At 47.0% G+C, this 24888-nt stretch overlaps 1 protein-coding gene across 8 annotated transcripts in view; it reads right to left on the bottom strand.

The window, feature by feature from the left end:
* Nucleotides 1-1692: 1692 nt before the first annotated feature.
* SERAC1 (serine active site containing 1) overlaps nucleotides 1693-24888 on the bottom strand; it is a 2030253-nt gene continuing 2007057 nt past the window's right edge. For all 8 annotated transcript variants that reach the window (XM_069769365.1, XM_069769370.1, XM_069769372.1 and 5 more), the window contains one exon: nucleotides 1693-1955. In XM_069769365.1, coding sequence (XP_069625466.1) covers nucleotides 1816-1955 — 140 coding nt within the window. In that variant the 3' untranslated portion in view covers nucleotides 1693-1815. The remainder of the gene's footprint in view (nucleotides 1956-24888) is intronic.

Here is a 24888-nt window from a genome sequence, read left to right as displayed (position 1 = left end):
TGCTCTTCATTTTCCAAAGCAAGCTTGAATCTGGAATATTTAAGAGAAGGGAGATAGCATGAGGAAGTACAATAGAGAGTTTTAGCTTGTGCCTCATGAATTTACTAAGGGAAATGAAATTGAGGAGTTCTTCATCTGGTGAGTTGTACAGGCTTTTAAGAGTTTTGAAATTAACAATAATATCTTTGTTTGTGCTGATAACTCATTTCCAAAATGAGAATTCTGGAAGAGGGATTTGGAAAATAGTTATTGGAATATTCTCTAGTGCAGTGTTCCCCAACTCCGGTCCTCAAGAGCCACCAACAGGTTATGTTTTCAGGATTTCCTTAGTATTGCCCAAGTGATTGAATGCTTGCCTGTACAGGTGATGCAGTTATCACCTGTGCAATACTAAGGAAATCCTGAAAACATGACCTGTTGGTGGCTCTTGAGGACTGGAGTTGGGGAACACTGCTCTAGTGGAATATTAGAAGTATTATGTTTAGTTAACTTGTACAGTCTTTTCCACTGGACAATAGTTGCTTTTAGGCTGTGTGTACACGTTCAGGATTTTTTGCCTTTTTTTCGCATTTTTTCGCTATAAAAACGCGATAAAACCGCATACATTAAGCATCCTATTATTAGAATGCAATCCAAAATTTTTGTGCACATGTTGCGTTTTTTTCCGCGGCGGAATCGCATTCTGGGAAAAAACAAAGCATGTTCATTCTTTGTGCAGAATCGCGGGGATTCCGCACACATAGGAATGCATTGATCCGCTTACTTTCCGCATGTGGCTATGCCCACCATGCGGCAAGTAAGCGGATCATGTGCAGTTGGTACCCAGGGTGGAGGAGAGGAGACTCTCCTTCGGGCCCTGGGAACCGTATAATATATAAAAAAGAATTAAAATAAAATCGTAATATTCGCACCTTCCGGCATCCCTCGCAGCATTCCCACTCCTCGCGATGCTTCCGTTCCCAATAATGCATTGCAAAAATGACCTGTGATGACGTAGCGGTCTTGCAAGACCGCTACGTCATTTGGGGTCATTGCCGCAATGCATTATTGGGACCGGAGCAACGCGAAGAGCGGGAATGCTGCCTGGGACACCGGAAGGTGAGAATATCACGATTTTTTATTTTTTTAATTATTTTTAACGTTCTATCTTTTTGCGTAGGCAGCATCAATAGTAAAAAGTTGGTCCCACCTGTCAAACACTATGTTTGACAAGTGTGAAAAACCTGTCAATCAGTTTTCCAAGCGATGCTACAGATCGCTAGGAAAACGCTAGCATTCTGCAAGCTAAAAACGTTTTCAAAACGCTAGTGTTTAGTGGGAATACGCATGCCAATTTCTCATGCGATATACCCTTGGCAGGAGTTGCGGAATTGCCGCAGAAATGGGTTAATTAGAATTTATTTGCTTCGTAGTACACTTGGATGTTGAGTAAAGGGAAACCACCTCTCTTCTTTGTATTGAACAGATATTTTTTAAATTCTAGGGGGTTTGTTACTTCAGATGTAATTGGAAAGTTGCTTGTGTAAGCTCCGCAACCAGGATTCAGGGAATAAGACAATGCATTTTTTTAAGACAAAACTTTTCTTCTCTGTTCTGTCTAATATAGATTGGTCTAAGTTGTTGACCTACCCTCTATTCTCCATGGATAGGACTTGCCTTTATAAGATAACCCCTTTAAAAATGCAAAAAAACTAATATTAACGATCATGAATTTATTATTGTACAATTATTGGAGGCATACATTTTACAATTAGCTGTCACTTCATAAAAAAGTGTGAGATATAAATATAAAAGACTGAGACTTTTTTCATCCTGTCATTGCTTTTTAAGGTCAATTTCCAATGCATCAATGATGAACTCCAAAGTTTGTTGATAGATGAGTGAATCCTTACTCTTTGGCTTGCATATATTAAGGTGGTTTACTTGTACAGGAATAATTTTGCCAATACCCAAATCTGAATAAAAATAATAAGAAAAATACATTCTTATTAATTAAATTGTGTCCACATATTATTCCTAAAGCAAGAATGCTGCTATTCATTGACAGCACAATGGCGTTACATACCTATTCATAATACAGCGATTAAATAAGTAATTTTCTCATATGCTAATAATCAAAAAGAAAGAATTGCAAACTTTCTCCTATACATTACAACAGGAGCGGACATACCACATGTGCAGCCAATGCTGCTGTACCGGGGCCAAGAGGCGGAGGGGGGCCCCTGCAGGGCGGCTAACACCGAGGGCAACCTGGCCCGTTTATCCGGCCATGAGGCTCCTGAGAGCCCCTGGTCAGATTGCCCTCATGTGCGGTGGACAAGGAGCATTCCATGCAGCTTTGCTGCCTGCAGGAGAAAATGGCAGTGGAGCGGAGCTGCAGGGATCCATCCTGCTTCCTGTCCATGTTTCCTGTCTGACACAGCAGCACGTCTGGATGACGTCAGCGTGTATATGTGTGTGTATGTATGTCTGCAGCTGCAGGCGAACGTGTGGAGGGGTGAGTGGGGTACGTGTGAGTGTGTGTGTGTGTGTAGCTGTGGGGGAACATATAGAGAGGTGAGTGGTACTGTGTGTGTGTGTGTGTATGTGTGTGTGTAGGTGGTGGAGAGGGCAATGATGGAGGTGGTGGAAAGGGCAATGATGGGAATGGTGGGGGAGAAGGCAATAATGGAGGTGATGGAGAGGGCAATGATGTGGTTAGTGGAGGAGAAGGCAATGATGGGGATGATGGGGGAGAATCAATGATGGAGGTGGTGGTGCGAACAATGATGGGGTGGAGGGGGAGAACAATGATGGAGGTGGTGACATCCTTCATGTCACCACTCGGCAATGCAATCAGATGTAACACAGTTGGGGTTCGTCGTCGGACATCATCATTATGGATTAATGGCAGGCAGCTGAGGATTATTTTGATTCTTAATTTTCATGTTAATAAATGGGAAACAGTTGATTTATTGGGGAGTGTTTTGTTCAATTAAGTGACTTTGTTTCTGTGTGTTTCCTTTTTAGTTTTGATTACGGAGTTAGCAATGGGGGTGTCTTTATAGAGGCCTGTCCATTACTAACTTCTGGGCTTAATGTCAGTGGACCTAAAACAGCTGACATCGACCCCAAAACCATTACTCCACTTGCCAAAATATCAGGGCAAGTGGGGAGAGCCGAGGCTAAGGACCAGTATAGGCAAATGTAATGGATATGCCATTTCTGAGGCAGCTGAGGACTGATATTAATAGATATTATTAGACTGGGAGGGGGCTAATATCCACAGCACCTTCAAAGCCTATTAAGATCAGCCCACAGCTGTCTGTTTAGCTTTCATAAAAAATATGGGGGACACCACATCATTTTTGGGGGGTCCTCCTTTTTAATAACCAGAAAAGGCTACGCAGACAGCTGTGAGCTGGTATTAGTAGGCTGGGAAGCTTGATGGATATTGGCCACTTCCCAAATTAATAACACTATCCCCCAGTTATTAACAATAGGGGGGACCCAAAGTCATTTTCTTCATGTATTTATTTATTAACCCCTTTACCCCCAAGGGTGGTTTGCACGTTATGGACCGGGCCAATTTTTACAATTCTGACCACTGTCCCTTTATGAGGTTATAACTCTGGAACGCTTCAACGGATCCTGGTGATTCTGACATTGTTTTCTCGTGACATATTGTACTTCATGATAGTGGTAAAATTTCTTTGATATTACCTGCGTTTATTTGTGAAAAAAACGGAAATTTGGCGAAAATTTTGAAAACTTCGCAATTTTCCAACTTTGAATTTTTATGCAATTAAATCACAGAGATATATCACACAAGATACTTAATAAGTAACATTTCCCACATGCCTACTTTACATCAGCACAATTTTGGAACCAACATTTTTTTTTGTTAGGGAGTTATAAGGGTTAAAAGTTGACCAGCAATTTCTCATTTTTACAACACCATTTTATTTTAGGGACCACATCTCATTTGAAGTCATTTTGAGGGGTCTATATGATAGAAAATACCCAAGTGTGACACCATTCTAAAAACTTCACCCCTCAAGGTTCTCAAAACCACATTCAAGAAGTTTATTAACCCTTCAGGTGTTTCACAGGAATTTTTGGAATGTTTAAATAAAAATTAACATTTAACTTTTTTTCACAAAAAATTTACTTCAGCTCCAATTTGTTTCATTTTACCAAGGTTTACAGGAGAAAATGGACCCCAAACGTTGTTGTACAATTTGTCCTGAGTACGCCGATACCCCATAAGTGGAGGTAAACCACTGTTTGGGCGCATGACAGAGCTCGGAAGCGAAGGAGCGCCATTTGACTTTTCAATGCAAAATTGACAGGAATTGAGATGGGACGCCATGTTTCGTTTGGAGAGCCAATGATGTGCCTAAACATTGAAACCCCCCACAAGTGACACCATTTTGGAGAGTAGACCCCCTAAGGAACTTATCTAGAGGTGTGGTGAGCACTTTGACCCACCAAGTGCTTGACAGAAGTTTATAATGAAGAACCGTAAAAATAAAAAATCATTTTTTTTCACAAAAATTATCTTTTTGCCCCCAATTTTTTATTTTCCCAATGGTAAGAGAAGAAATTGGAACTAAAAAGTTGTTGCACAATTTGTCCTGAGTACGCAGATACCCCATATGTGGGGGTAAACCACTGTTTGGGCGCATGGGAGAGCTCGGAAGGGAAGGAGCGCCGTTTGACTTTTCAATGCAAAATTGACAGGAATTGAGATGGGACGCCATGTTGCATTTGGAGAGCCACTGATGTGCCTAAACATTGAAACCCCCCACAAGTGACACCATTTTGGAAAGTTGACCCCCTAAGGAACTTATCTAGATGTGTGGTGAGCACTTTGACCCACCAAGAGCTTTACAGAAGTTTATAATGCAGAGCCGTAAAAATAAAACAAAATTTTTTTCCCACAAAAATTATTGTTTAGCCCCCAGTTTTGTATTTTCCCGAGGGTAACAGGAGAAATTGGACCCCAAAAGTTGTTGTGCAATTTGTCCTGAGTGCGCTGATACCCCATATGTGGGGGGGAGAACCACCGTTTGGGCGCATGGGAGGGCTCGGAAGGGAAGGAGCGCCATTTAGAATACAGACTTAGATGGAATGGTCTGCAGGCGTCACATTGCGTTTGCAGAGCCCCTAATGTACCTAAACAGTAGAAACCCCCCACAAGTGACCCCATATTGGAAACTAGACCCCAAAAGGAATTTATCTAGATGTGTTGTGAGAACTTTGAGCCCCAAAGTGTTTCACTACAGTTTATAACGCAGAGCCGTGAAAATAAAAAATATTTTTTTCCCCACAAATATTATTGTTTAGCCCCCAGTTTTGTATTTTCTCGAGGGTAACAGGAGAAATTGGACCCCAATAGTTGTCCAATTTGTCCTGACTGCGCTGATACCCCATATGTGGGGTGGAACCACCATTTGGGCGCATGGGGGGGCTCGGAAGGGAAGGAGCGCCATTTGGAATGCAGACTTAGATGGAATGGTCTGCAGGCGTTACATTGCGTTTGCAGAGCCCCTAATGTACCTAAACAGTAGAAACCCCCCACAAGTGACCCCATATTGGAAACTAGACCCCCCAAGGAACTTATCTAGATGTGTTGTGAGAACTTTGAGCCCCCAGGTGTTTCACTACAGTTTATAACGCAGAGCCGTGAAAATAAAAAATCCTTTTTTTTCCCACAAAAATTATTTTTTAGCCCCCAGTTTTGTATTTTCCCAAGGGTAACAGGAGAAATTGGACCCCAAAAGTTGTTGTCCAATTTGTCCTGAGTACCCTGATACCCTATATGTTGGGGTAAACTCCTGTTTGGGCACACGGGAAAGCTCGGAAGGGAAGGAGCCCTGTTTTACTTTTTCAACGCAGAATTGACTGGAATTGAGATCAGACGCCATGTCGCGTTTTGAGAGCCCCTGATGTGCCTAAACAGTGGAAACCCCCCAATTATAACTAAAACCCTAATCAAAACACACCCCTAACCCTAATTCCAATGGTAACCCTAACCACACCTCTAACCCAGACACACCCTTAACCCTAATCCCAACCCTATTCCCAACCGTAAATGTAATCCAAACCCTAACCCTAACTTTACCCCTAACCCTAACTGTAGCCTTAACCCTAACTGTAGCCTTAACCCTAACCCTAGCCCTTACCATAACCCTAGCCCTAACCCTAGCCCTTACCATAACCCTAGCCCCAACCCTAACCCTAGCCCTAACCCTAACCCTAGCCCTAACCCTAACCCTAGCCCTAACCCTAACCCTAGCCCTAACCCTAAAGGGAAAATGTAAATAAATACATTTTTTTTTATTTTTCCCTAACTAAGGGGGTGATGAAGGGGGGTTTTATTTACTATTTATAGCGTTTTTTTAGCGGATTATTATGATTGGCAGCCGTCACACACTGAAAGACGCTTTTTATTGCAAAAAATATTTTTTGCGTTACCACATTTTAAGAGCTATAATTTTTCCATATTTGAGTCCACTGAGTCATGTGAGGTCTTGTTTTTTGCAGGACGAGTTGACGTTTTTATTGGTAACATTTTCGGGTACGTGACATTTTTTGATCGTTTTTTATTCCGATTTTTGTGAGGCAGAATGACCAAAAACCAGCTATTCATGAATTTCTTTTGGGGGAGGCGTTTATACCGTTCCGCGTTTGGTAAAATTGATAAAGCAGTTTTATTCTTCAGGTCAGTACGATTACCGCGATACCTCATTTTTATTTGTTTTAATGTTTTGGCGCTTTTATACGATAAAAACTATTTTATAGAAAAAATAATTATTTTTGCAACGCTTTATTCTGAGGACTACAACTTTTTTATTTTTTCGCTGATTATGCTGTTTGGTGGCTCGTTTTTTGCAGGACAAGATGACGCTTTCAGCGGTATCATTGTTATTTATATCCGTCTTTTTGATCGGCGGTATGATAATAAAGCGTTGTTTTTTGCCTCGTTTTTTTTTTTCTTACAGTGTTTACTGAAAGGGTTAACTAGTGGGCCAGTTTTATAGGTCGGGTCGTTACGGACGCGGCGATACTAAATATGTGTACTTTTATTGTTTTTGTTTTTTTATTTAGATAAAGAAATGTATTTATGGGAATAATATTTTTTTTTTTCATTATTTAGGATTTTTTTTTTTCTTTTTTACACATTTGGAATTTTTTTTTTTTACTTTTTTACTTTGTCCCAGGGGGGGACATCACTGATAGGTGATCTGACAGTTTGCACAGCACTCTGTCAGATCACTGATCTGTCTCAGAGCGCTGCAGCGTTACCAAGTGCCTGCTCTGAGCAGGCACTTGGTAAGCCACCTCCCTCCCTGCAGGACCCGGATGCCGCGGCCATCTTGGATCCGGGGCCTGCAGCGAGGAAGGAGAAAGGAGACCCTCGGAGCAATGCAATCACATCGCGTTGCTCCGGGGGTCTCAGGGAAGCCCGCAGGGAGCCCTCTCCCTGCGCAATGCTTCCCTGCACCGCCGGCACATCGCGATCATGTCTGATCGCGGTGTGCCGGGGGTTAGTGTGCCGGGGGCGGTCCGTGACCGCTCCTGGCACATAGTGCCGGATGTCGGCTGCGATAAGCAGCTGACACCCGGCCGCGATTGGCCGCGCTCCCCCCGTACTATTCCGTCCTTGGGAAGTAGGGCCCACCCCACATGGACGGAATAGTACGTCCATTGGCAGAAAGGGGTTAACAAGTACAGTAAAATACACACCCAACGTAACCTTAATTTACAGCCTCCTGCAGCTGTAAACTCCAGTAACCTTAAAATTTCCCTAAAAGTCTCCTTTAAGGTTTCCGGGTCTTATAGCTGCCGGGAGACCCAGTGGGTGTGAAAGCTGGTAATCTTCAATGCTACCTGAGTTCACAGCTACCAACTCTCACAGCAGCTCAAGTGACAGACTCATGATTGTTCATCAGTCCAGCACTGGCGCTGCGCTCCATGAGAACCAGCTGCTATAAACTTGGGTGACCTTACAGTATGTTTATTTCAGTTCACAGCTGCACTACCCTTGTAAGAATCGGTCGCTGTCAAGGGAGATAACCTTACTGATGTCAACTCAGTTCACAGCAGTCAGGCCTCGTGACACCCAGCGGTTGCCGCAGCTCGAGTGTATAGAGCTGCGTTCTCTGAACGGAGCTCAACACACTGGATGTAGCAGAGTTGAGGCACGTCATGGAAACTTAGCATGAATTATCTGTAAACAGGTGAGGATTACTTTGATTTTTGATTTTTTGTTAATAAATGGAAAAAAGAGGGCATTTGTCAGGGAGTTTTTTTTAATTAAATAACGTGTGTGTCTTACTTTTTACTATGGGGTTAGTAAAGGGGGTGTGTGATAGATGTCTCTCCATTACTAACCCCTGGGTTTGATGTCAACGGACATAAAATAACTGACATCAACTCCCAAACGATTATCCCACTTGCCAACGCACCGAGGCAATTGGGAAGAGTCGAGGCTAAGCACCAAAATTGGTGCAACTAATGGATACACCATTTCTGGGGTGACTGAGGGCTGATGTTATTAGTCTGATGTTATTAGTCCATGGTCCCTTCTCAGCCTATTAACATCAGCCTGCAGCATTCTGTGTATCTTTTGGTAGTTAGTAAAAATAGGGGAGACCCCGCATTTGTTTTTTTTAATTATTTAGATATAAATTTTAAAAAACGGCGTGGGTCCCCCCTCATTTTGACAACCAGTTAATCTAGAGCAGACAGCTGGGGGCTGGTATTCTTAGGCAGCAAAGGCCCATGGATATTTGGTCCTTCCCAGACTAAAAATAGAAGCCCACAACTAGTGTTGAGCCACCTCCCTAGAGTTCGGGTTCGGTTCGGTTTGTCGAACAGGGACTTGTTCGACGAATGTTCGTCGAACGTTCGACAAACACCGTTGAACCCAATTGAAACCAATGGCAGGCAAACACAAACACAAACACATACAAACACATAGAAAACACCTTAAAAGGTGTCCAAAAGCTGACAAACTGCTCAGAAGACACAACAAACACATGGAAAAGTCACAACAATATATAGTCATGGGAAAAGAAAAGAGGTGGAGGAGTAAAAGGAGGAGGAGATATAGGCATGTCATGCCCTTCTAAAATCAAGAAAGGATGGAGTAAAAATCTAAAATCACTCTACCAACACCCAGACGTCTTGACAAAAAAAATAAAAAAAGAAATATCTTTAGGTAGAATGGCGGCGGGTCCATTCAGAACACTTTCCTTAGAATACGTAGTGGTACCCCCTGTTGGAAGTTGTGCCAAAAAATGAACCCAATACATTCAGACTAATCCAACATTTGCCATATCCAAGGGGCAGGTCAGTAAACGACAACATCGACGCGGAACCAAGTACGGTACTATGTACTGTACCTCCTTTGACGAGGCAATCAGGCGGGTCAAGAGGTTGGTAAGGGGCACCCTAATGGCCAAAACAGACATTGAGGGTGCGTTCCGGTTACTACCTGTGCCTCCGAATATTGTCCTCCCATTGGGCTGCTTCTGTGAAGGAGCATAATACATAGATTGCTGTTTGCCCATGGGGTGCTCCATATCCTGCTCACTATTTGAGGCGTTTAGTTGCTTCCTCGAATGTGTCGGCATGGACGTTTGTAAGGCAGCACATATTATCCATTACCTCAACGACTTCTTATGTCTGGGCCCAAAAGATTTGCCAGAGTGTGAAAACATGCAGTAGTCCACCTGTGAGAAGGAGAGAGCTACAAGGAGAGTGGACACCCCAGAGCCGAGGGGTTAGATTGAGAAAGAAAGAAGGCGGTGTAGCTTGCTTCATGGGTGGGGTACTCTGCTGAGTAGCAGAAATTGATACTAGGCCCAAAAGATTTTCGGGGCCAGATGCCGTTAAAAAATAGTACTTAGGTAAACAGGCGGTGTAGCTTGCTTCATGGGTGGGGTACGCTGCTGAGTAGCACTAAATTCTACTAGGCCCAAAAGGACTTCCTGGGCTAGATGCCATTACAAAATAGTAGTTAGGTAAACAGGCGGTGTAGCTTGCTTCATGGGTGGGGTATGCTGCTGAATAGCACTAAATTCTACTAGGCTCAAACAGATTTCCTGGGCTAGATGCCGTTAAAAAATAATACTTAGATAAACAGGCGGTGTAGCTTGCTTCATGGGTGGGGTACTCTGCTGAGTAGCACAAAATGCTATTAGGTACAAAATGATTTCCTGGGCTAGATGCAGTTAAAAATTAGTAATTAGGTCAACAGGCGGTGTTGGTTGCTTCATGGGTGAGGTACTCTGCTGAGTAGCACAAAATGATATTAGGTACAAAACAATTTCCTGGGCTAGATGCAGTTAAAAATTAGTAATTAGATCAACAGGCGGTGTAGCTTGCTTCATGGGTGGGGTACGCTGCTGAGTAGCACTAAATTCTACTAGGCCCAAAAGGATTTCCTGGGCTAGATGCCGTTACAAAATAGTAGTTAGGTAAACAGGCGATGTAGCTTGCTTCATGGGTGGGGTACGCTGCTGAGTAGCACCAAATTCTACTAGGCCCAAAAGGATTCCCTGGGCTAGATGCCGTTACAAAATAGTAGTTAGGTAAACAGGCGGTGTAACTTGCTTCAAGGGTGAAGTACGCTGCTGAGTAGCACCAAATTCTACTAGGCCCAAAAGGATTTCCTGGGCTAGATGCCGTTACAAAATAGTAGTTAGGTAAACAGGCGGTGTAGCTTGCTTCATGGGTGAAGTGCACTGCTGAGTAGCACCAAATTCTACTAGGCCCAAAAGGATTTCCTGGGCCAGATGCCGTTAAAAATAGTACTTAGGTAAACAGGCGGTGCGTGGCTGGGCTTCTCTGCTGACTAGCAGACACTGAAGCTTTGGAGCAGACCTCTGAATCCCAGGCCATAGTATGCGTAAACAACTCTGCAGATGACCCCACCCACCTGGAATTGATGATGGCAATGTCATGTAAAACTCAGCAAGGGGACTAAATAAAGAGTCTCCATTTTTTCCAAAAAAAAAGCCACAGACACCACTTAAGTGGCATCAATTTCGCCAGAGTTCATTAAAACGGTTGGTGATGTGATTTTCAAAAATCATCAAGCTTTTAGTCTCCCCAAGATGACACAAGGGTAGAAAAGTCCTTGCGGATCCAGGATTTGTTCATCTTGATGAACGTTAGTCTGTCTACATTGTCACTGGACAGCCGCGTGCGCTTATCTGTCAGCACACCACCAGCAGAACTGAACACACATACAGAGAGAACGCTGGCTGCGGGGCATGGCAAGATCTCCAAGGCGTGAGTGGTGAGCTCAGGCCATTTTTCAAGATTGGAAGCCCAAAATGAGCAAGGGTCCAGTTCCACAGTCATGGCATCGATGTTAGCTTGGAGATACTCTTGTACCATCCTCTCTAGGCGTTGGCTGTGCGTCAGACTTCTTGTCTCCTGTGGCCTTGCAAAGGATGGTCTAAAAAAATCTTGAAACGATTTGAAAAGATTGCTGTTACCACCAGATACGATGTTACTGTTACGGTTTGAGTGATGACTCGATAGTCCCACGGTTGGCAAGTTAGAACTCAGAGATTGACTACAAGCACCACTGGTGTTTTGTGGAAAAGCAGATGTTAGATTATGTAACAGTCTCTGCTGATACTCCTGCATGCGTGAATCCCTTTCTATGGCAGGAATTATTTCACCAAATTTGCTTTTGTACCGGGAATCTAAGAGCGTGGCAACCCAGTAGTCGGCATAACTTCGGATTCTGACAATCCGAGGGTCATGTTGCAGCTAGTGCAGCAAGAAGGCACTCATGTGTCTTGAGCATCCAGGAGAACCAAGTCCTTGTTGTCTTGGTGGTGGCGAGGTGAGAATCATGCTTCCTTCATCTGCCCTCTCCCCCGAACCTCGCACAACAGAAATTTGATCAAGGTCTCCCTCATCTGATGAGTCTTCCATGCCCAGCGCCAGTTCGTCCCCCACTTCTTCCTCGCCTCCTGCACCTTCCTCAACAGTTTGGCTGCTACCATGCGCCCTCAGTAATCCCTCTCCCCCAGCCTCCAAGGCCAGCCGCCTTGGTGCTGCCAACCTTCTTGACCTTGGAGATATTATCCCTTCCGCATACGACTCCTCCTGTTCCTCCTCTTCATGTTCCACCACCTGACTCCGAACACTGTGTAAGGTGTGCTCCAGCATGAAAATCACCGGAATGGTCATGCTGATAATGGCATCATCAGCACTAAACATCTTCGTTGCTATTTCAAAACTGTGCAGAAAGGTGCATAGGTCCCTGATCTGAGACCACTCCTGCAGCGTGATTTGCCCCACCTCTTGATCTCGTTGGTCCAGGCTATACGTCATAACGTATTGCATCAGGGCTCGTCGGTGCTGCCACAGTCGTTGCAACATGTGCAGAGTTGAATTCCACCGTGTGGGCACATCGCATTTCAGCCGGTGAACTGGCAGGCCCAACGACTTCGGTAGAGATGTAAGTCGTTGAGCTGCGGGATGCGAACAGCGAAAGTGAGCACACAGTGACTGTGCCCTCTGCAGAAGCCCATCTAGTCCGGGATTGTGGGATAAAAATTGCTGGACAACCAGGTTCAAAACGTGAGCCATACAAGGCATGTGTGTGACATTGCCCCGGCGAAGGGCCTCACCCAGGTTTGCAGCATTGTCGCACACAGCCTTCCCTGGCAGCAGGTTGAGTGGAGACAACCATTGATGGAACTCGGTCTCCAGAGCTGACCACAACTCCTCAGCTGTGTGACTCACATTTCCCACACATTTCAATGTAAACCCTGCCTGATGCCATTGAGCCCTGGTGACAGCATAGTGAGGAGGTGTGCAGGATTCCTTCTGCGCAGTTTCAACGTGGGTGGCATTACCAGAAAGGCTTTGGGTGCAGGTGGAGGACCGAGAGGAGGTTGAGGAGGCAGAAGCAGTGGTGGAACTTCTAGATACAGAGGATCGACGAGCAACTCATGGGGACGGCAAGACTCGGACAGCAGCCCCTTCTCCTGATGTCACCGTAGCTACCCAGTGCCCAGTCACCGACATGTAACGCCCCTGTTCATGTCTACTCGTCCAAGTGTCTGTGGTGAAATGCACCCTGTCACACACAGAGTTTCTCAAGGAAGTGGTGATGTTGTGTGCGACATGCTGGTGTAGCGCAGGCACAGCTTTCTTTGAGAAGTAGTGGCGACTGGGCATCTGGTACTGGGGCACTGCGACAGACATAAGGTCTCGAAAATCCTCTGTGTCCACCAGGCGGAAAGGCAGCATTTCTGTAGCCAACAGCTTGCAGATGGAGAAATTCAACCTCTTAGCTTTGACATGGCTAGAAGGGAATGGTCTTTTACTTGTCCACATCTGAGGGACTGAGGGCTGGCTGCCGTGCTTAGACGGAGTTGAGTAGGGTGTCCCCGGCAAACTGCTGGTCTGTGAGGAAGGTGCAGGCGGAGATGTTATGTTGCCTTGATCAAAATGTGGTGTCGATGTCGGAGAGCGCTCAACAACAGCAGGTGTTTCCACTTGCAAATGTCCTGACGACCTGCCAATCACACTGGCTGTTGCGGGTAAAAAGATGTAAGGTCTGTGTCCAAAACCATGTGCGACTGCTGTCCCCACAGTAACAGAGGATGAAGAGGACGTGGATGCAGTTGAGGGGGGCAGACGGTGGTTGACCCGGCCCACTAGGCCGCATTGTAGCACAATGATCTTCCCACTGCAACTTATGCCTCATATCCATGTGACGGTTCATGCATGAAGTACTCAAGCTAGTCATTTTTTGTCCTCTACTGAGATTTTGTTGACAAATCTTACAGACAACATGAGTTGGGTCATCCTTTGCAATGTCAAAAAATGCCCAGGCTATGCAAGGCTTAGAGCCCATGCGACCTGAAGAGCCACCACGACTTCGGGTCTGAGGCACAGTTGGGGTTGAGGATGCAGTTGTTGATGTGCTTCCAGTACTCCATCTCTGTCCAGGAAGGCGCAACGTTAGCTCATCATCAGACTCGTCACTAGCATCCTCCTCAACCTCCTCTGCTGACCTCCTGGACTGGCGGACTGGGGGTTGACAGTAAGTGGGGTCTACAACCTCGTCATCATCATACTGTGTGTTCTCACACCCGTCGTCCTCAGAGCCAACCTCTTCCTGCCCTGACCGAAAAGTCAAGTTTTCATTCCAATCAGGTATCTCAGTCTTATCATCATCTTCCTCATTGTCTCCACCAACAGGAGTTACAGTTTGGGAACGAGGGTCTACATTAAGTCAGAACCTTCTTCATCTGGGCCTGGATCTGACTCACAAAGATTCTGGGCATCGGTGCAGATCATTTCCTCGTCTGGATCCACAGAAGCTCTGGTGCAGACCTCTGATTCCCAGGCTATAGTATGCGTAAACAGCTCAGATGGGCGGCTGGAGACTTGGGAGCTGTGAGGAAGCAATAGCAATTGGGGTAACAACTCTGAGGACTGGAGTAGTTCTGATGTTGAAGTTGACATGGAGGAGAGCCCACTCGAACGAGCACTTGATATCCGTTCAAGCACCTGCTGCTTTTGTGCCTCATCTGGATTTTTTGGCGATGCTTGTAGCGATGGTCGTAAGAAAGGGATTATATCAGATTGTCCACGAAAAGAAGTAAACATCTTACTTTGCCTGGAAGATGGTCTTTCTTCTGCAGATGTTACTGTTGCTTTCCCATTTACCCCACGGACACAACCTTTTTTCCCTTTCCAACACGCCTATTCCCCTTTCCACCAGCAGCAGGCCTTTTGCCACTCATTTTAGTGCTTAACTATTTGGCAACTCTGTATCTGTAGTTGTTGGCACAACAACCGATGGATGAAAACCGAGCAGAACTGAGTGGCCAAACTGTGGTAATAGGCCCCAAACTATTAACTGGGTTAGATGCAGTAAAAATTTAGATACACAGGCGGTGTAGTTAGTTTCACAGGCGGGCTACTCTGCTGGTATGCAGACACTGCTCCTAGGCCCAAAACTATTAACTGGTTTAGATGCAGTAAAAATAGAGATACACAGGCGGTATAGTTAGTTTCATAGGCGGGCTACTCTGCTGACGTGCAGACACTGCTCCTAGGCCCAAAACTATTAACTGGTTTAGATGCAGTAAAAATAGAGATACACAGGCGGTATAGATAGTTTCACAGGCGAGCTACTCTGCAGACGTGCAGACACTGCTCCTATGCCCAAAAATATTAACTGGATTAGATGCAGTAAAAATAGAGATACACAGGTGGTATAGTTAGTTTCACAGGTGGGCTAATCTGCTGACGTGCAGACACTGCTCCTAGGCCCACAACTATTAACTGGGTTAGATGCAGTAAAAATTGAGATACACAGGCGGTATAGTTAGTTTCACAGGCGGGCTACTATGCTGACGTGCAGATACTGCTCCTGTCACCACCTCGCAGTCCGGGGCGCCTTCTTTCTCTTCCCCGCCTGCTCTTACCTCTTCTGGTCCTGTCCTTAGCCAGCAGGGTCACGCTCCGGTCGTCCGCCGGCGCTCCGGGGTCCGTCCCTGCAGACATGCTGCCCGGGTTCTTGCTCCCATGTCTGCTGCACTTCCTCCTTTCTCTCCCTCTCCTAGGGAGTGCATAGGGGGCAGGCAGGCGAGCTCTCTGGCTTCTTAAAGGGTCAGCCCCTCCCTATTCACTGCCCCTCCTCCCGGCCTATCACCTGGAGGCTGGAGGTATATAAGGATCTCAGTCACTCCTGGACGCCGCCTGGGCAACTTCTATTATCCTGAAGTTGCTGCTCCAGGTCTTATCCTGCTAGGCTTATCAGTCCAATTTGCCTGTCTTACTCTGTGTTCCTTTTTTCCTGGACGCCGCCTGGGCAACTTCTATTATCCTGAAGTTGCTGCTCCAGGTCTTATCCTGCTAGGCTTATCAGTCCAATTTGCCTGTCTTACTCTGTGTTCCTTTTTTCCCTAGGATCGAGTCTGGTCTCCACAGCATCCTGAGTCCAGTATCCTGTGTGGTTCCCTGCAGTCTTCTTCCTGCTTCCAAGTTCCACATTCAGCCCTGTTTTGTTTATTCATTTCTTCCTACCTCCTAGGTCGGTTTAACACAGGTGTCTGCCTCATCGGACCCTCTATTGGTGGTCTAGGGGAAATCCCTGTATAGGGGTCACTCCAAGCCTTGGTCTCCTTAGAGGCTTTCTGGTGTTGTGGCCCTGTGGCCTTCCTTTGGGGTGTCTCCCCTAGTGTTTTTATTACTGTACAATAAAGTGTTTGAACCTGCTTTCCTGGTCTGGTTCTCCCTTCCTGGTATCAGTAACCGCTGTATTTGCGGTCCAGTGGGTCCACCCGATAGACACGTCTGTAGGGCGTGACAGATTTTGCCCAGGCCATGGACCCCGCTGATGCCAGGTTCGATGCTCAGAGGGAGCTCGCTAGTCTCCGCCAGAGCCAGGAACAGGTAGTTGCGTTCATGCGTACCCTTGAGGCCCGTCTAGCTTCCCCTCAGGGGGTGGATGCATCTTTCTCCTCTCATCTTGCAGATCTCCATCAGGAGTTGGATCAACAAGGACGGATTCAGACCCAGATGCTGAGTTACATGACGTCTGTGGACGAGCGGCTTTCGAATCTACAGCGATCTCCTTCTGCTCCGGTTGCCGCACCCGTGTTGGATCCCAGTGCCGTAGGAGGCGTCTACTCTTCCCCTCGCCTGTGCAAACCCACCAGGTACTCTGGGGATCCAAAGATGTGCAAGGGTTTCATCAACCAATGCCAGCTGCATTTCAGGCTTCTCCCTCATCAATACCCTACGGATGTGGCGAAAGTGGCCTTTCTGGCATCACACGTGGAGGGCGAGGCCTTGGCCTGGTTCAACCCACTACTGGAGAGAGAGGACCCCATTGTATCTGATTTGCGGGCCTTCTTGGACACCTTCCGGAAGATCTTTGATGAGCCAGGTCGGGTGGCTTCTGCCACGGAGGAGTTGTTCAACTTACAGCAAGGTACTCTGTCGGTTGGCCAATACGCCATACAGTTTCGCACTTTGGCTTCTGAGCTTCGCTGGTCTGACGAGCCCCTGATTGGTGTCTTCCGGAGAGGGTTATCCAGTCGCCTGAAGGACGAGCTCGCCGTACGAGATCTTCCCGGTACACTGGATGAATACATCTCCCTTGCCGTCCGGATAGATCGCCGCCTACAAGAACGCACCAAGGAGAGAACCCAGGAGAAAAGACCACCTCGATTGGCACCCTCTTTTCAGAGGCCCCTGTTACCAGGTAACGCTTCTTCTGCTGAAGCACCCGAACCCATGGAGGTGGATCGTCTCCGGCTGAGTCCCCGGGAGCGTGAGGAGAGAGTCGCCCGGAGGTTGTGTCTCTATTGTGGTGGCTCCAACCATTTCCGCCGGCAATGTCCCAGAAGACCGGAAAACTCCTCCACCTAGGACAGGTAAGAGAGGCCATCCTAGGTGAGAGTGATACCTCTCTACCGTTAACTGTTTCCATACAGGTGAAAGTCGGTGACAGGCGATTCTCAGAGTTAGCGTATTTGGACTCGGGATCTGCAGGTAACTTTATTCAGCGAGACATGGCTCTCCGCCTCGGCATTCCTATACACCCCCTGCAGCATCCCCGCATCATCACCACCATAGACGGGAGACCCCTACTAGATTCCGTTGAGGGCATTACCAGTGAGGTGGAGCTTCAGATCGGAGCTCTCCATGCTGAGAGGATTGCCTTTTACGTGCTACCCACTCTCTCTCCGCCTTTCATGCTCGGTCTGCCATGGCTGCGTACGCATGAGCCAGTCATAGACTGGCGAAGTGGGGAGGTCCTGCGTTGGGGTTCGGCCTGCCATAGCCGTTGCCTGCTGTCCATCCGGCCTATCCGTTTGCCTCCCTCACCTACGTCCTTGCCCGGACTTCCGGAGGCCTACTGGGCATTTGCGGATGTCTTCGATAAACGAGAAGCAGAGGTCTTGCCCCCGCACAGGCCTTATGATTGTCCCATCGATTTGGTTCCAGGTGCTTCTTTTCCTACAGGACGAATCTACCCTCTGTCCCATGCTGAGACTCAGGCGATGTCAGAATACGTCACAGACAGTTTGGCCCGGGGATTCATCCAGAGGTCCACATCCCCTGTGGGAGCCGGGTTCTTCTTCGTGAAAAAGAAGGACAGGTCCTTGCGTCCTTGCATTGACTACCGCGGATTAAACGCTATCACGGTAAAGAATAAGTACCCACTGCCTCTTATTCCAGAACTCTTCGATCGGCTCCGGGGAGCCCGGATCTTCACCAAGCTGGACCTGCGAGGGGCTTACAACCTTGTCCGCATCCGGGCCGGTGACGAGTGGAAAACCGCCTTCAACACCCGTGATGGTCACTTCGAGTACCGGGTGATGCCCTTCGGACTGTGCAATGCACCAGCCGTTTTCCAGGAGTTCGTGAACAACGTCTTCCATGACATGCTGTACGTATGTGTAGTGGTATACCTGGATGACATCTTGGTTTTCTCCCCAGACCTACCCACACACAGAAGAGACGTCCGACGAGTTCTCCTTCGATTACGGGAGAACCGCTTGTATGCCAAGTATGAGAAATGCCTCTTCGAGCGGTCTTCTCTGCCGTTCCTTGGATACATCGTCTCTGACTCTGGGCTGGAGATGGATCCTAACAACGTGTCGGCCATCATGAACTGGCCTCGGCCGGTCGGGATCAAAGCCATCCAGCGGTTCGTAGGATTCGCCAACTACTCCCGGCAGTTTATCCAGCACTTCTCGGATCTGGTCAAACCTCTCACAGCACTCACACGCAAGGGAATACCTGCTAATGGATGGACTCCAGAGGCCGAGTGTTCCTTCCAGGCACTCAAACGGGCCTTCTCCTCCGCACCAGCCCTGCACAGGCCCGTCGCTGAGAAGCAGTTCTTTCTGGAGGTGGACGCATCCTCCACAGGTGCCGGGGCCGTCCTCACGCAGAAAGCCGCATCCGGACGCATGGTCTCTTGCGTCTTCTTTTCGAAGGCCTTTAACCCCTGTGAGCGGAATTACTCCATTGGTGACCGTGAGTTGCTTGCCATCAAGATGGCCTTGGGGAATGGCGTTACCTCCTAGAGGGAGCGGTGCACCCGGTGGTGATCTACACCGACCACAAGAACTTGGCCTATCTCCAGTCTGCCCAGAGGCTCAATCCTCGTCAGGCCCGTTGGTCTTTATTCTTTGCTCGGTTTGACTACCGTCTTCATTTTCGTCCCGCAGATAAGAATATCAAGGCTGACGCCCTCTCCCGGTCTTTTCTTACCAACGATCAGGAGGAGGATCCTCGTCCCATCATCGATCCATCCAAGGTGATCATAGTTGCACTGCTTCGACTGTCGCAGGTACCTCCTGGTAAGACGCTGGTGCCCGAACTGAGTCGAGAACGCATCCTTCGCTGGGGACATTCCTCCTTACTAGCCGGCCACGCAGGTCTGACAAAGACTCTACAGTTGATCGGTCGGTACTACTGGTGGCCTGGGATGCGTCAAGAGGTGTCAGACTACGTCTCAGCCTGTTATTCCTGTGCCCGCAACAAGACCCCCAAACGGCTTCCCACCGGTCAACTCTTGCCCTTGCCTATACCATCAAAACCATGGCAACACATTGCGATGGACTTCATCACGGATCTCCCTGCATCCTCCGAGAATACTGTCATCTGGGTCGTGGTGGACAGATTTTCCAAGATGAGTCACTTCGTTTCTCTGCCTGGTCTTCCTTCGGCACCCAAGCTGGCCGAGTTGTTTGTTCAACATATCCTCCGGTTGCATGGGTTACCCTCCAACATTGTTTCCGATAGGGGAGTACAATTCGTGTCCCGATTCTGGCGGTCTCTCTGCAGGAAACTCGATATTGCCTTGGACTTCTCTTCGGCTTATCATCCACAGTCTAACGGACAGGTGGAACGGGTAAACCAGGTGTTGGCAGGTTTTCTACGACACTTTGTCAACGCACACCACGACAACTGGACATCCCTACTGCCTTGGGCGGAGTTCTCGTACAATAATCATGTTGGTGAGTCCTCTCGTAACACTCCATTTTTTATTGTATATGGGCAACACCCGAGGATCCCGACTCCCTTGGACATCGCGACTCCCAATCCTGCAGCAGAGGCCGTGGCTCGCGACTTCGCCAACATCTGGAACAAGACTCGTGAGGCTCTTGTGAAAGCATCCCAGCGCATGAAGGACCATGCCGACAAGAGAAGACTTGATGCCCAAATGTTTCAACCGGGAGACAAGGTATGGTTATCAGCCAAGTACGTCCGGCTTAAGGTGCCCTCCTTCAAGCTCGGACCTCGGTACATCGGAGCGTTCGAGGTGTCCCGGAGACTCAACGATGTGTGCTATCGGCTACTACTGCCTCCTTCTCTGCGAATACATAATTCTTTCCACCGTTCCCTCCTCAAACCTGTGATCCTCAACCGCTTCTCCCAGGATCCGGGAGAGCGTCCTCCTCCGATTTCGGCCAATGACGAGTATGAGGTCAGTGCCATCCTGGACGTGAAGAAGAGAGGGCGTGCCACATGGTACCTGGTCGACTGGAAGGGGTTTGGTCCTGAGGAGAGGTCCTGGGAGCCGGAGGGCAACGTCCATGCTCCTCGTCTCCTACGGCGGTTCTTTGCCAGTCGCCGCCCGGGGGAGCGTGGAGGGGGGGTACTGTCACCACCTCGCAGTCCGGGGCGCCATCTTTCTCTTCCCCGCCTGCTCTTACCTCTTCTGGTCCTGTCCTTAGCCAGCAGGGTCACGCTCCGGTCGTCCGCCGGCGCTCCGGGGTCTGTCCCTGCAGACATGCTGCCCGGGTTCTTGCTCCCATGTCTGCTGCACTTCCTCCTTTCTCTCCCTCTCCTAGGGAGTGCATAGGGGGCAGGCAGGCGAGCTCTCTGGCTTCTTAAAGGGTCAGCCCCTCCCTATTCACTGCCCCTCCTCCCGGCCTATCACCTGGAGGCTGGAGGTATATAAGGATCTCAGTCACTCCTGGATGCCGCCTGGGCAACTTCTATTATCCTGAAGTTGCTGCTCCAGGTCTTATCCTGCTAGGCTTATCAGTCCAATTTGCCTGTCTTACTCTATGTTCCTTTTTTCCCTAGGATCGAGTCTGGTCTCCACAGCATCCTGAGTCCAGTATCCTGTGTGGTTCCCTGCAGTCTTCTTCCTGCTTCCAAGTTCCACATTCAGCCCTGTTTTGTTTATTCATTTCTTCCTACCTCCTAGGTCGGTTTAACACAGGTGTCTGCCTCATCGGACCCTCTATTGGTGGTCTAGGGGAAATCCCTGTATAGGGGTCACTCCAAGCCTTGGTCTCCTTAGAGGCTTTCTGGTGTTGTGGCCCTGTGGCCTTCCTTTGGGGTGTCTCTCCTAGTGTTTTTATTACTGTACAATAAAGCGTTTGAACCTGCTTTCCTGGTCTGGTTCTCCCTTCCTGGTATCAGTAACCGCTGTATTTGCGGTCCAGTGGGTCCACCTGATAGACACGTCTGTAGGGCGTGACAGCTCCTAGGCCCAAAACATTTAACTGGATTAGATGCAGTAAAAATTGAGATACACAGGTGGTATAGTTAGTTTCACAGGCGGGCTACTCTGCTGACGTGCAGACACTGCTCCTAGGCCCACAACTATTAACTGGGTTAGATGCAGCAAAAATTGAGACACACAGGCAGTGTAGCTAGCTTCACAGGCGGGCTACTCATATGACTATCAGACAATGCTACTAGCCCAAAAGGATTGGCTGAGCTAGATTACACCAAATGCTGTGACAAACACTTGCACAGCACTGGCACAGACCTGCCTGGCAAACAGTGCTATGAACTGCTGTAACCTACCCTGAAAAGGGCTGATATTACAACTAGTCCCGACTCCTCCCGACTCCCTAAACCTATCTCTCTGAAAATTCACTCCAAAAAAACACTCAGCCTGCAGATGGCCCACAGCAGCAGCGGTGCCATCTAATACTAAGTTGCAGCAGTGAGAAAATGGTGGCGACGGGGCAAATGGCTGGTTCTTATAGGGCAAGGACATATGACATACACAGCCAATGACACATGCCCTTGCTTGCGTGTGCACTGCTGATAGGCTGAGAGACTGCACCGCCCCACTGTAAATGCGGGAAAGAAAAAAAAAATGGAGATCGGCGTTATTTCAGCACAGATCTATCCCCTGCCCCCCTCCCACTATACACTGAAACAGTCTATTTAAAATGATAAACAGTTTTAACCCCTTCATGACCCAGCCTATTTTGACCTTAAAGACCTTGCCGTTTTTTGCAATTCTGACCAGTGTCCCTTTATGAGGTAATAACTCAGGAACGCTTCAACGGATCCTAGCGGTTCTGAGATTGTTTTTTCGTGACATATTGGGCTTCATGTTAGTGGTAAATTTAGGTCAATAAATTCTGCGCTTATTTGTGATAAAAACGGAAATTTGGCGAAAATTTTGAAAATTTCGCAATTTTCACATTTCGAATTTTTATTCTGTTAAACCAGAGAGTTATGTGACACAAAATAGTTAATAAATAACATTTCCCACATGTATACTTTACATCAGCACAATTTTGGAAACAAAATTTTTTTTTGCTAGGAAGTTATAAGGGTTAAAATTTGACCAGCGACTTCTCATTTTTACAACAAAATTTACAAAACCATTTTTTTTAGGGACCACCTCACATTTGAAGTCAGTTTGAGGGGTCTATATGGCTGAAAATACCCAAAAGTGACACCATTCTAAAAAATGCACCCCTCAAGGTACTCAAAACCACATTCAAGAAGTTTATTAACCCTTCAGATACTTCACAGCAGCAGAAGCAACATGGAAGGAAAAAATGAACATTTAACTTTTTAGTCACAAAAATTATCTTTTAGCAACAATTTTTTTATTTTCCCAACGGTAAAAGGAGAAACTGAACCACGAAAGTTGTTGTCCAATTTGTCCTGAGTACACTGATACCTCATATGTTGGGGTAAATTACTGTTTGGGCGCACGGCAGGGCTTGGAAGGGAAGGAGCGCCATTTGACTTTTTGAATGAAAAATTGGCTCCACTCTTTAGCGGACACCATGTCACGTTTGGAGAGCCCCCGTGTGCCTAAAAATTGGAGCTCCCCCACAAGTGACCCCATTTTGGAAACTAGACGCCCCAAGGAACTTATATAGATGCATAGTAAGCGCTTTGAACCCCCAGGTGCTTCACAAATTGATCCGTAAAAATGAAAAAGTACTTTTTTTTCACAAAAAAATTCTTTTAGCCTCAATTTTTTCATTTTCACATGGGCAACAGGATAAAATGGATCCTAAAATTTGTTGGGCAATTTCTCCTGAGTACACCAATACCTCACATGTGGGGGTAAATTACTGTTTGGGCACATGGTAAGGCTTGGAAGGGAAGGAGCGCCATTTGACTTTTTGAATGAAAAATTATCTCCATCGTTAGCGGACACCATGTCGCGTTTGTAGAGCTCCTGTGTGCCTAAACATTGGAGCTCCCCCACAAGTGACCCCATTTTGGAAACTAGACCCCCCAAGGAACTTATCTAGATGCCTAGTGAGCACTTTAAACCCTCAGGTGCTTCAAAAATTGATCTGTAAAAATGAAAAAGTACTTTTTTTTCACAAAAAAATTCTTTTCGCCTTAATTTTTTCATTTTCACATGGGCAATAGGATAAAATGGATCATAAAATTTGTTGGGCAATTTCTCCCGAGTGCGCCGATACCTCATATGTGGGGGTAAACCACTGTTTGGGCACACGGCAGGGCTCGGAAGGGAAGGCGTGCCATTTGACTTTTTGAATGGAAAATTAGCTCCAATTGTTAGCGGACACCATGTCGCGTTTGGAGAGCCCCTATGTGCCTAAACATTGGAGCTCCCCCACAAGTGACCCCATTTTGGAAACTAGACCCCCCAAGGAACTTATCTAGATGCATATTGAGCACTTTAAACCCCCAGGTGCTTCACAGAAGTTTATAACGCAGAGCCATGAAAATAAAAAATAATTTTTCTTTCCTCAAAAATGATTTTTTAGCCTGGAATTTCCTATTTTGCCAAGGGTAATAGGAGAAATTGGACCCCAAATGTTCTTGTCCAGTTTATCCTGAGTACGCTGATACCCCATATGTGGGGGTAAACCACTGTTTGGGCGCACGGCAGGGCTTGGAAGGGAAGGCACGCCATTTGGCTTTTTAAATGGAAAATTAGCTCCAATCATTAGCGGACACCATGTCACGTTTGGAGAGCCCCTGTATGCCTAAACATTGGAGATCCCCCACAAATGACCCCATTTTGAAAACTAGACCCCCAAAGGAACTAATCTAGATGTGTGGTGAGGACTTTGAACCCCCAAGTGCTTCACAAAAGTTTATAACGCAGAGCCATGAAAAAAATATATATATATTTTCTCAAAAATGATCTTTTAGCCTGCAATTTTTTATTTTCCCAAGGGTAACAGGAGAAATTTGACCCCAAAAGTTGTTGTCCAGTTTCTCCTGATTACGCTGATACCCCATATGTGGGGGTAAACCACTGTTTGGGCACATGCCGGGGCTCGGAAGTGAAGTAGTGATGTTTTGAAATGCAGACTTTGATGGAATGCTCTGTGGGCGTCACATTGCGTTTGCAGAGCCCCTGATGTGGCTAAACAGTAGAAAACCCCCCACAAGTGACCCCATTTTGGAAACAAGACCCCGAAAGGAACTTATCTAGATGTGTGGTGAGGACTTTGAACCCCCAAGTGCTTCACAGAAGTTTATAACGCAGAGCCATGAAAATAAAAAATAAAAATTATTTTCTCAAAAATGATCTTTTAGCCTGCAATTTTTTATTTTCCCAAGGGTAACAGGAGAAATTGGACCCCAAAAGTTATTGTCCAGTTTCTCCTGAGTACGCTGATACCCCATGTG

The sequence above is a fragment of the Ranitomeya imitator genome, chromosome 5 (assembly GCF_032444005.1).
Source record: "Ranitomeya imitator isolate aRanImi1 chromosome 5, aRanImi1.pri, whole genome shotgun sequence".
In the NCBI taxonomy this organism is placed as follows: domain Eukaryota; kingdom Metazoa; phylum Chordata; class Amphibia; order Anura; family Dendrobatidae; genus Ranitomeya; species Ranitomeya imitator.
The sequence above is the reverse complement of the archived record's forward strand: the minus strand, read 5'-3'. Positions and strand labels throughout refer to the sequence as shown.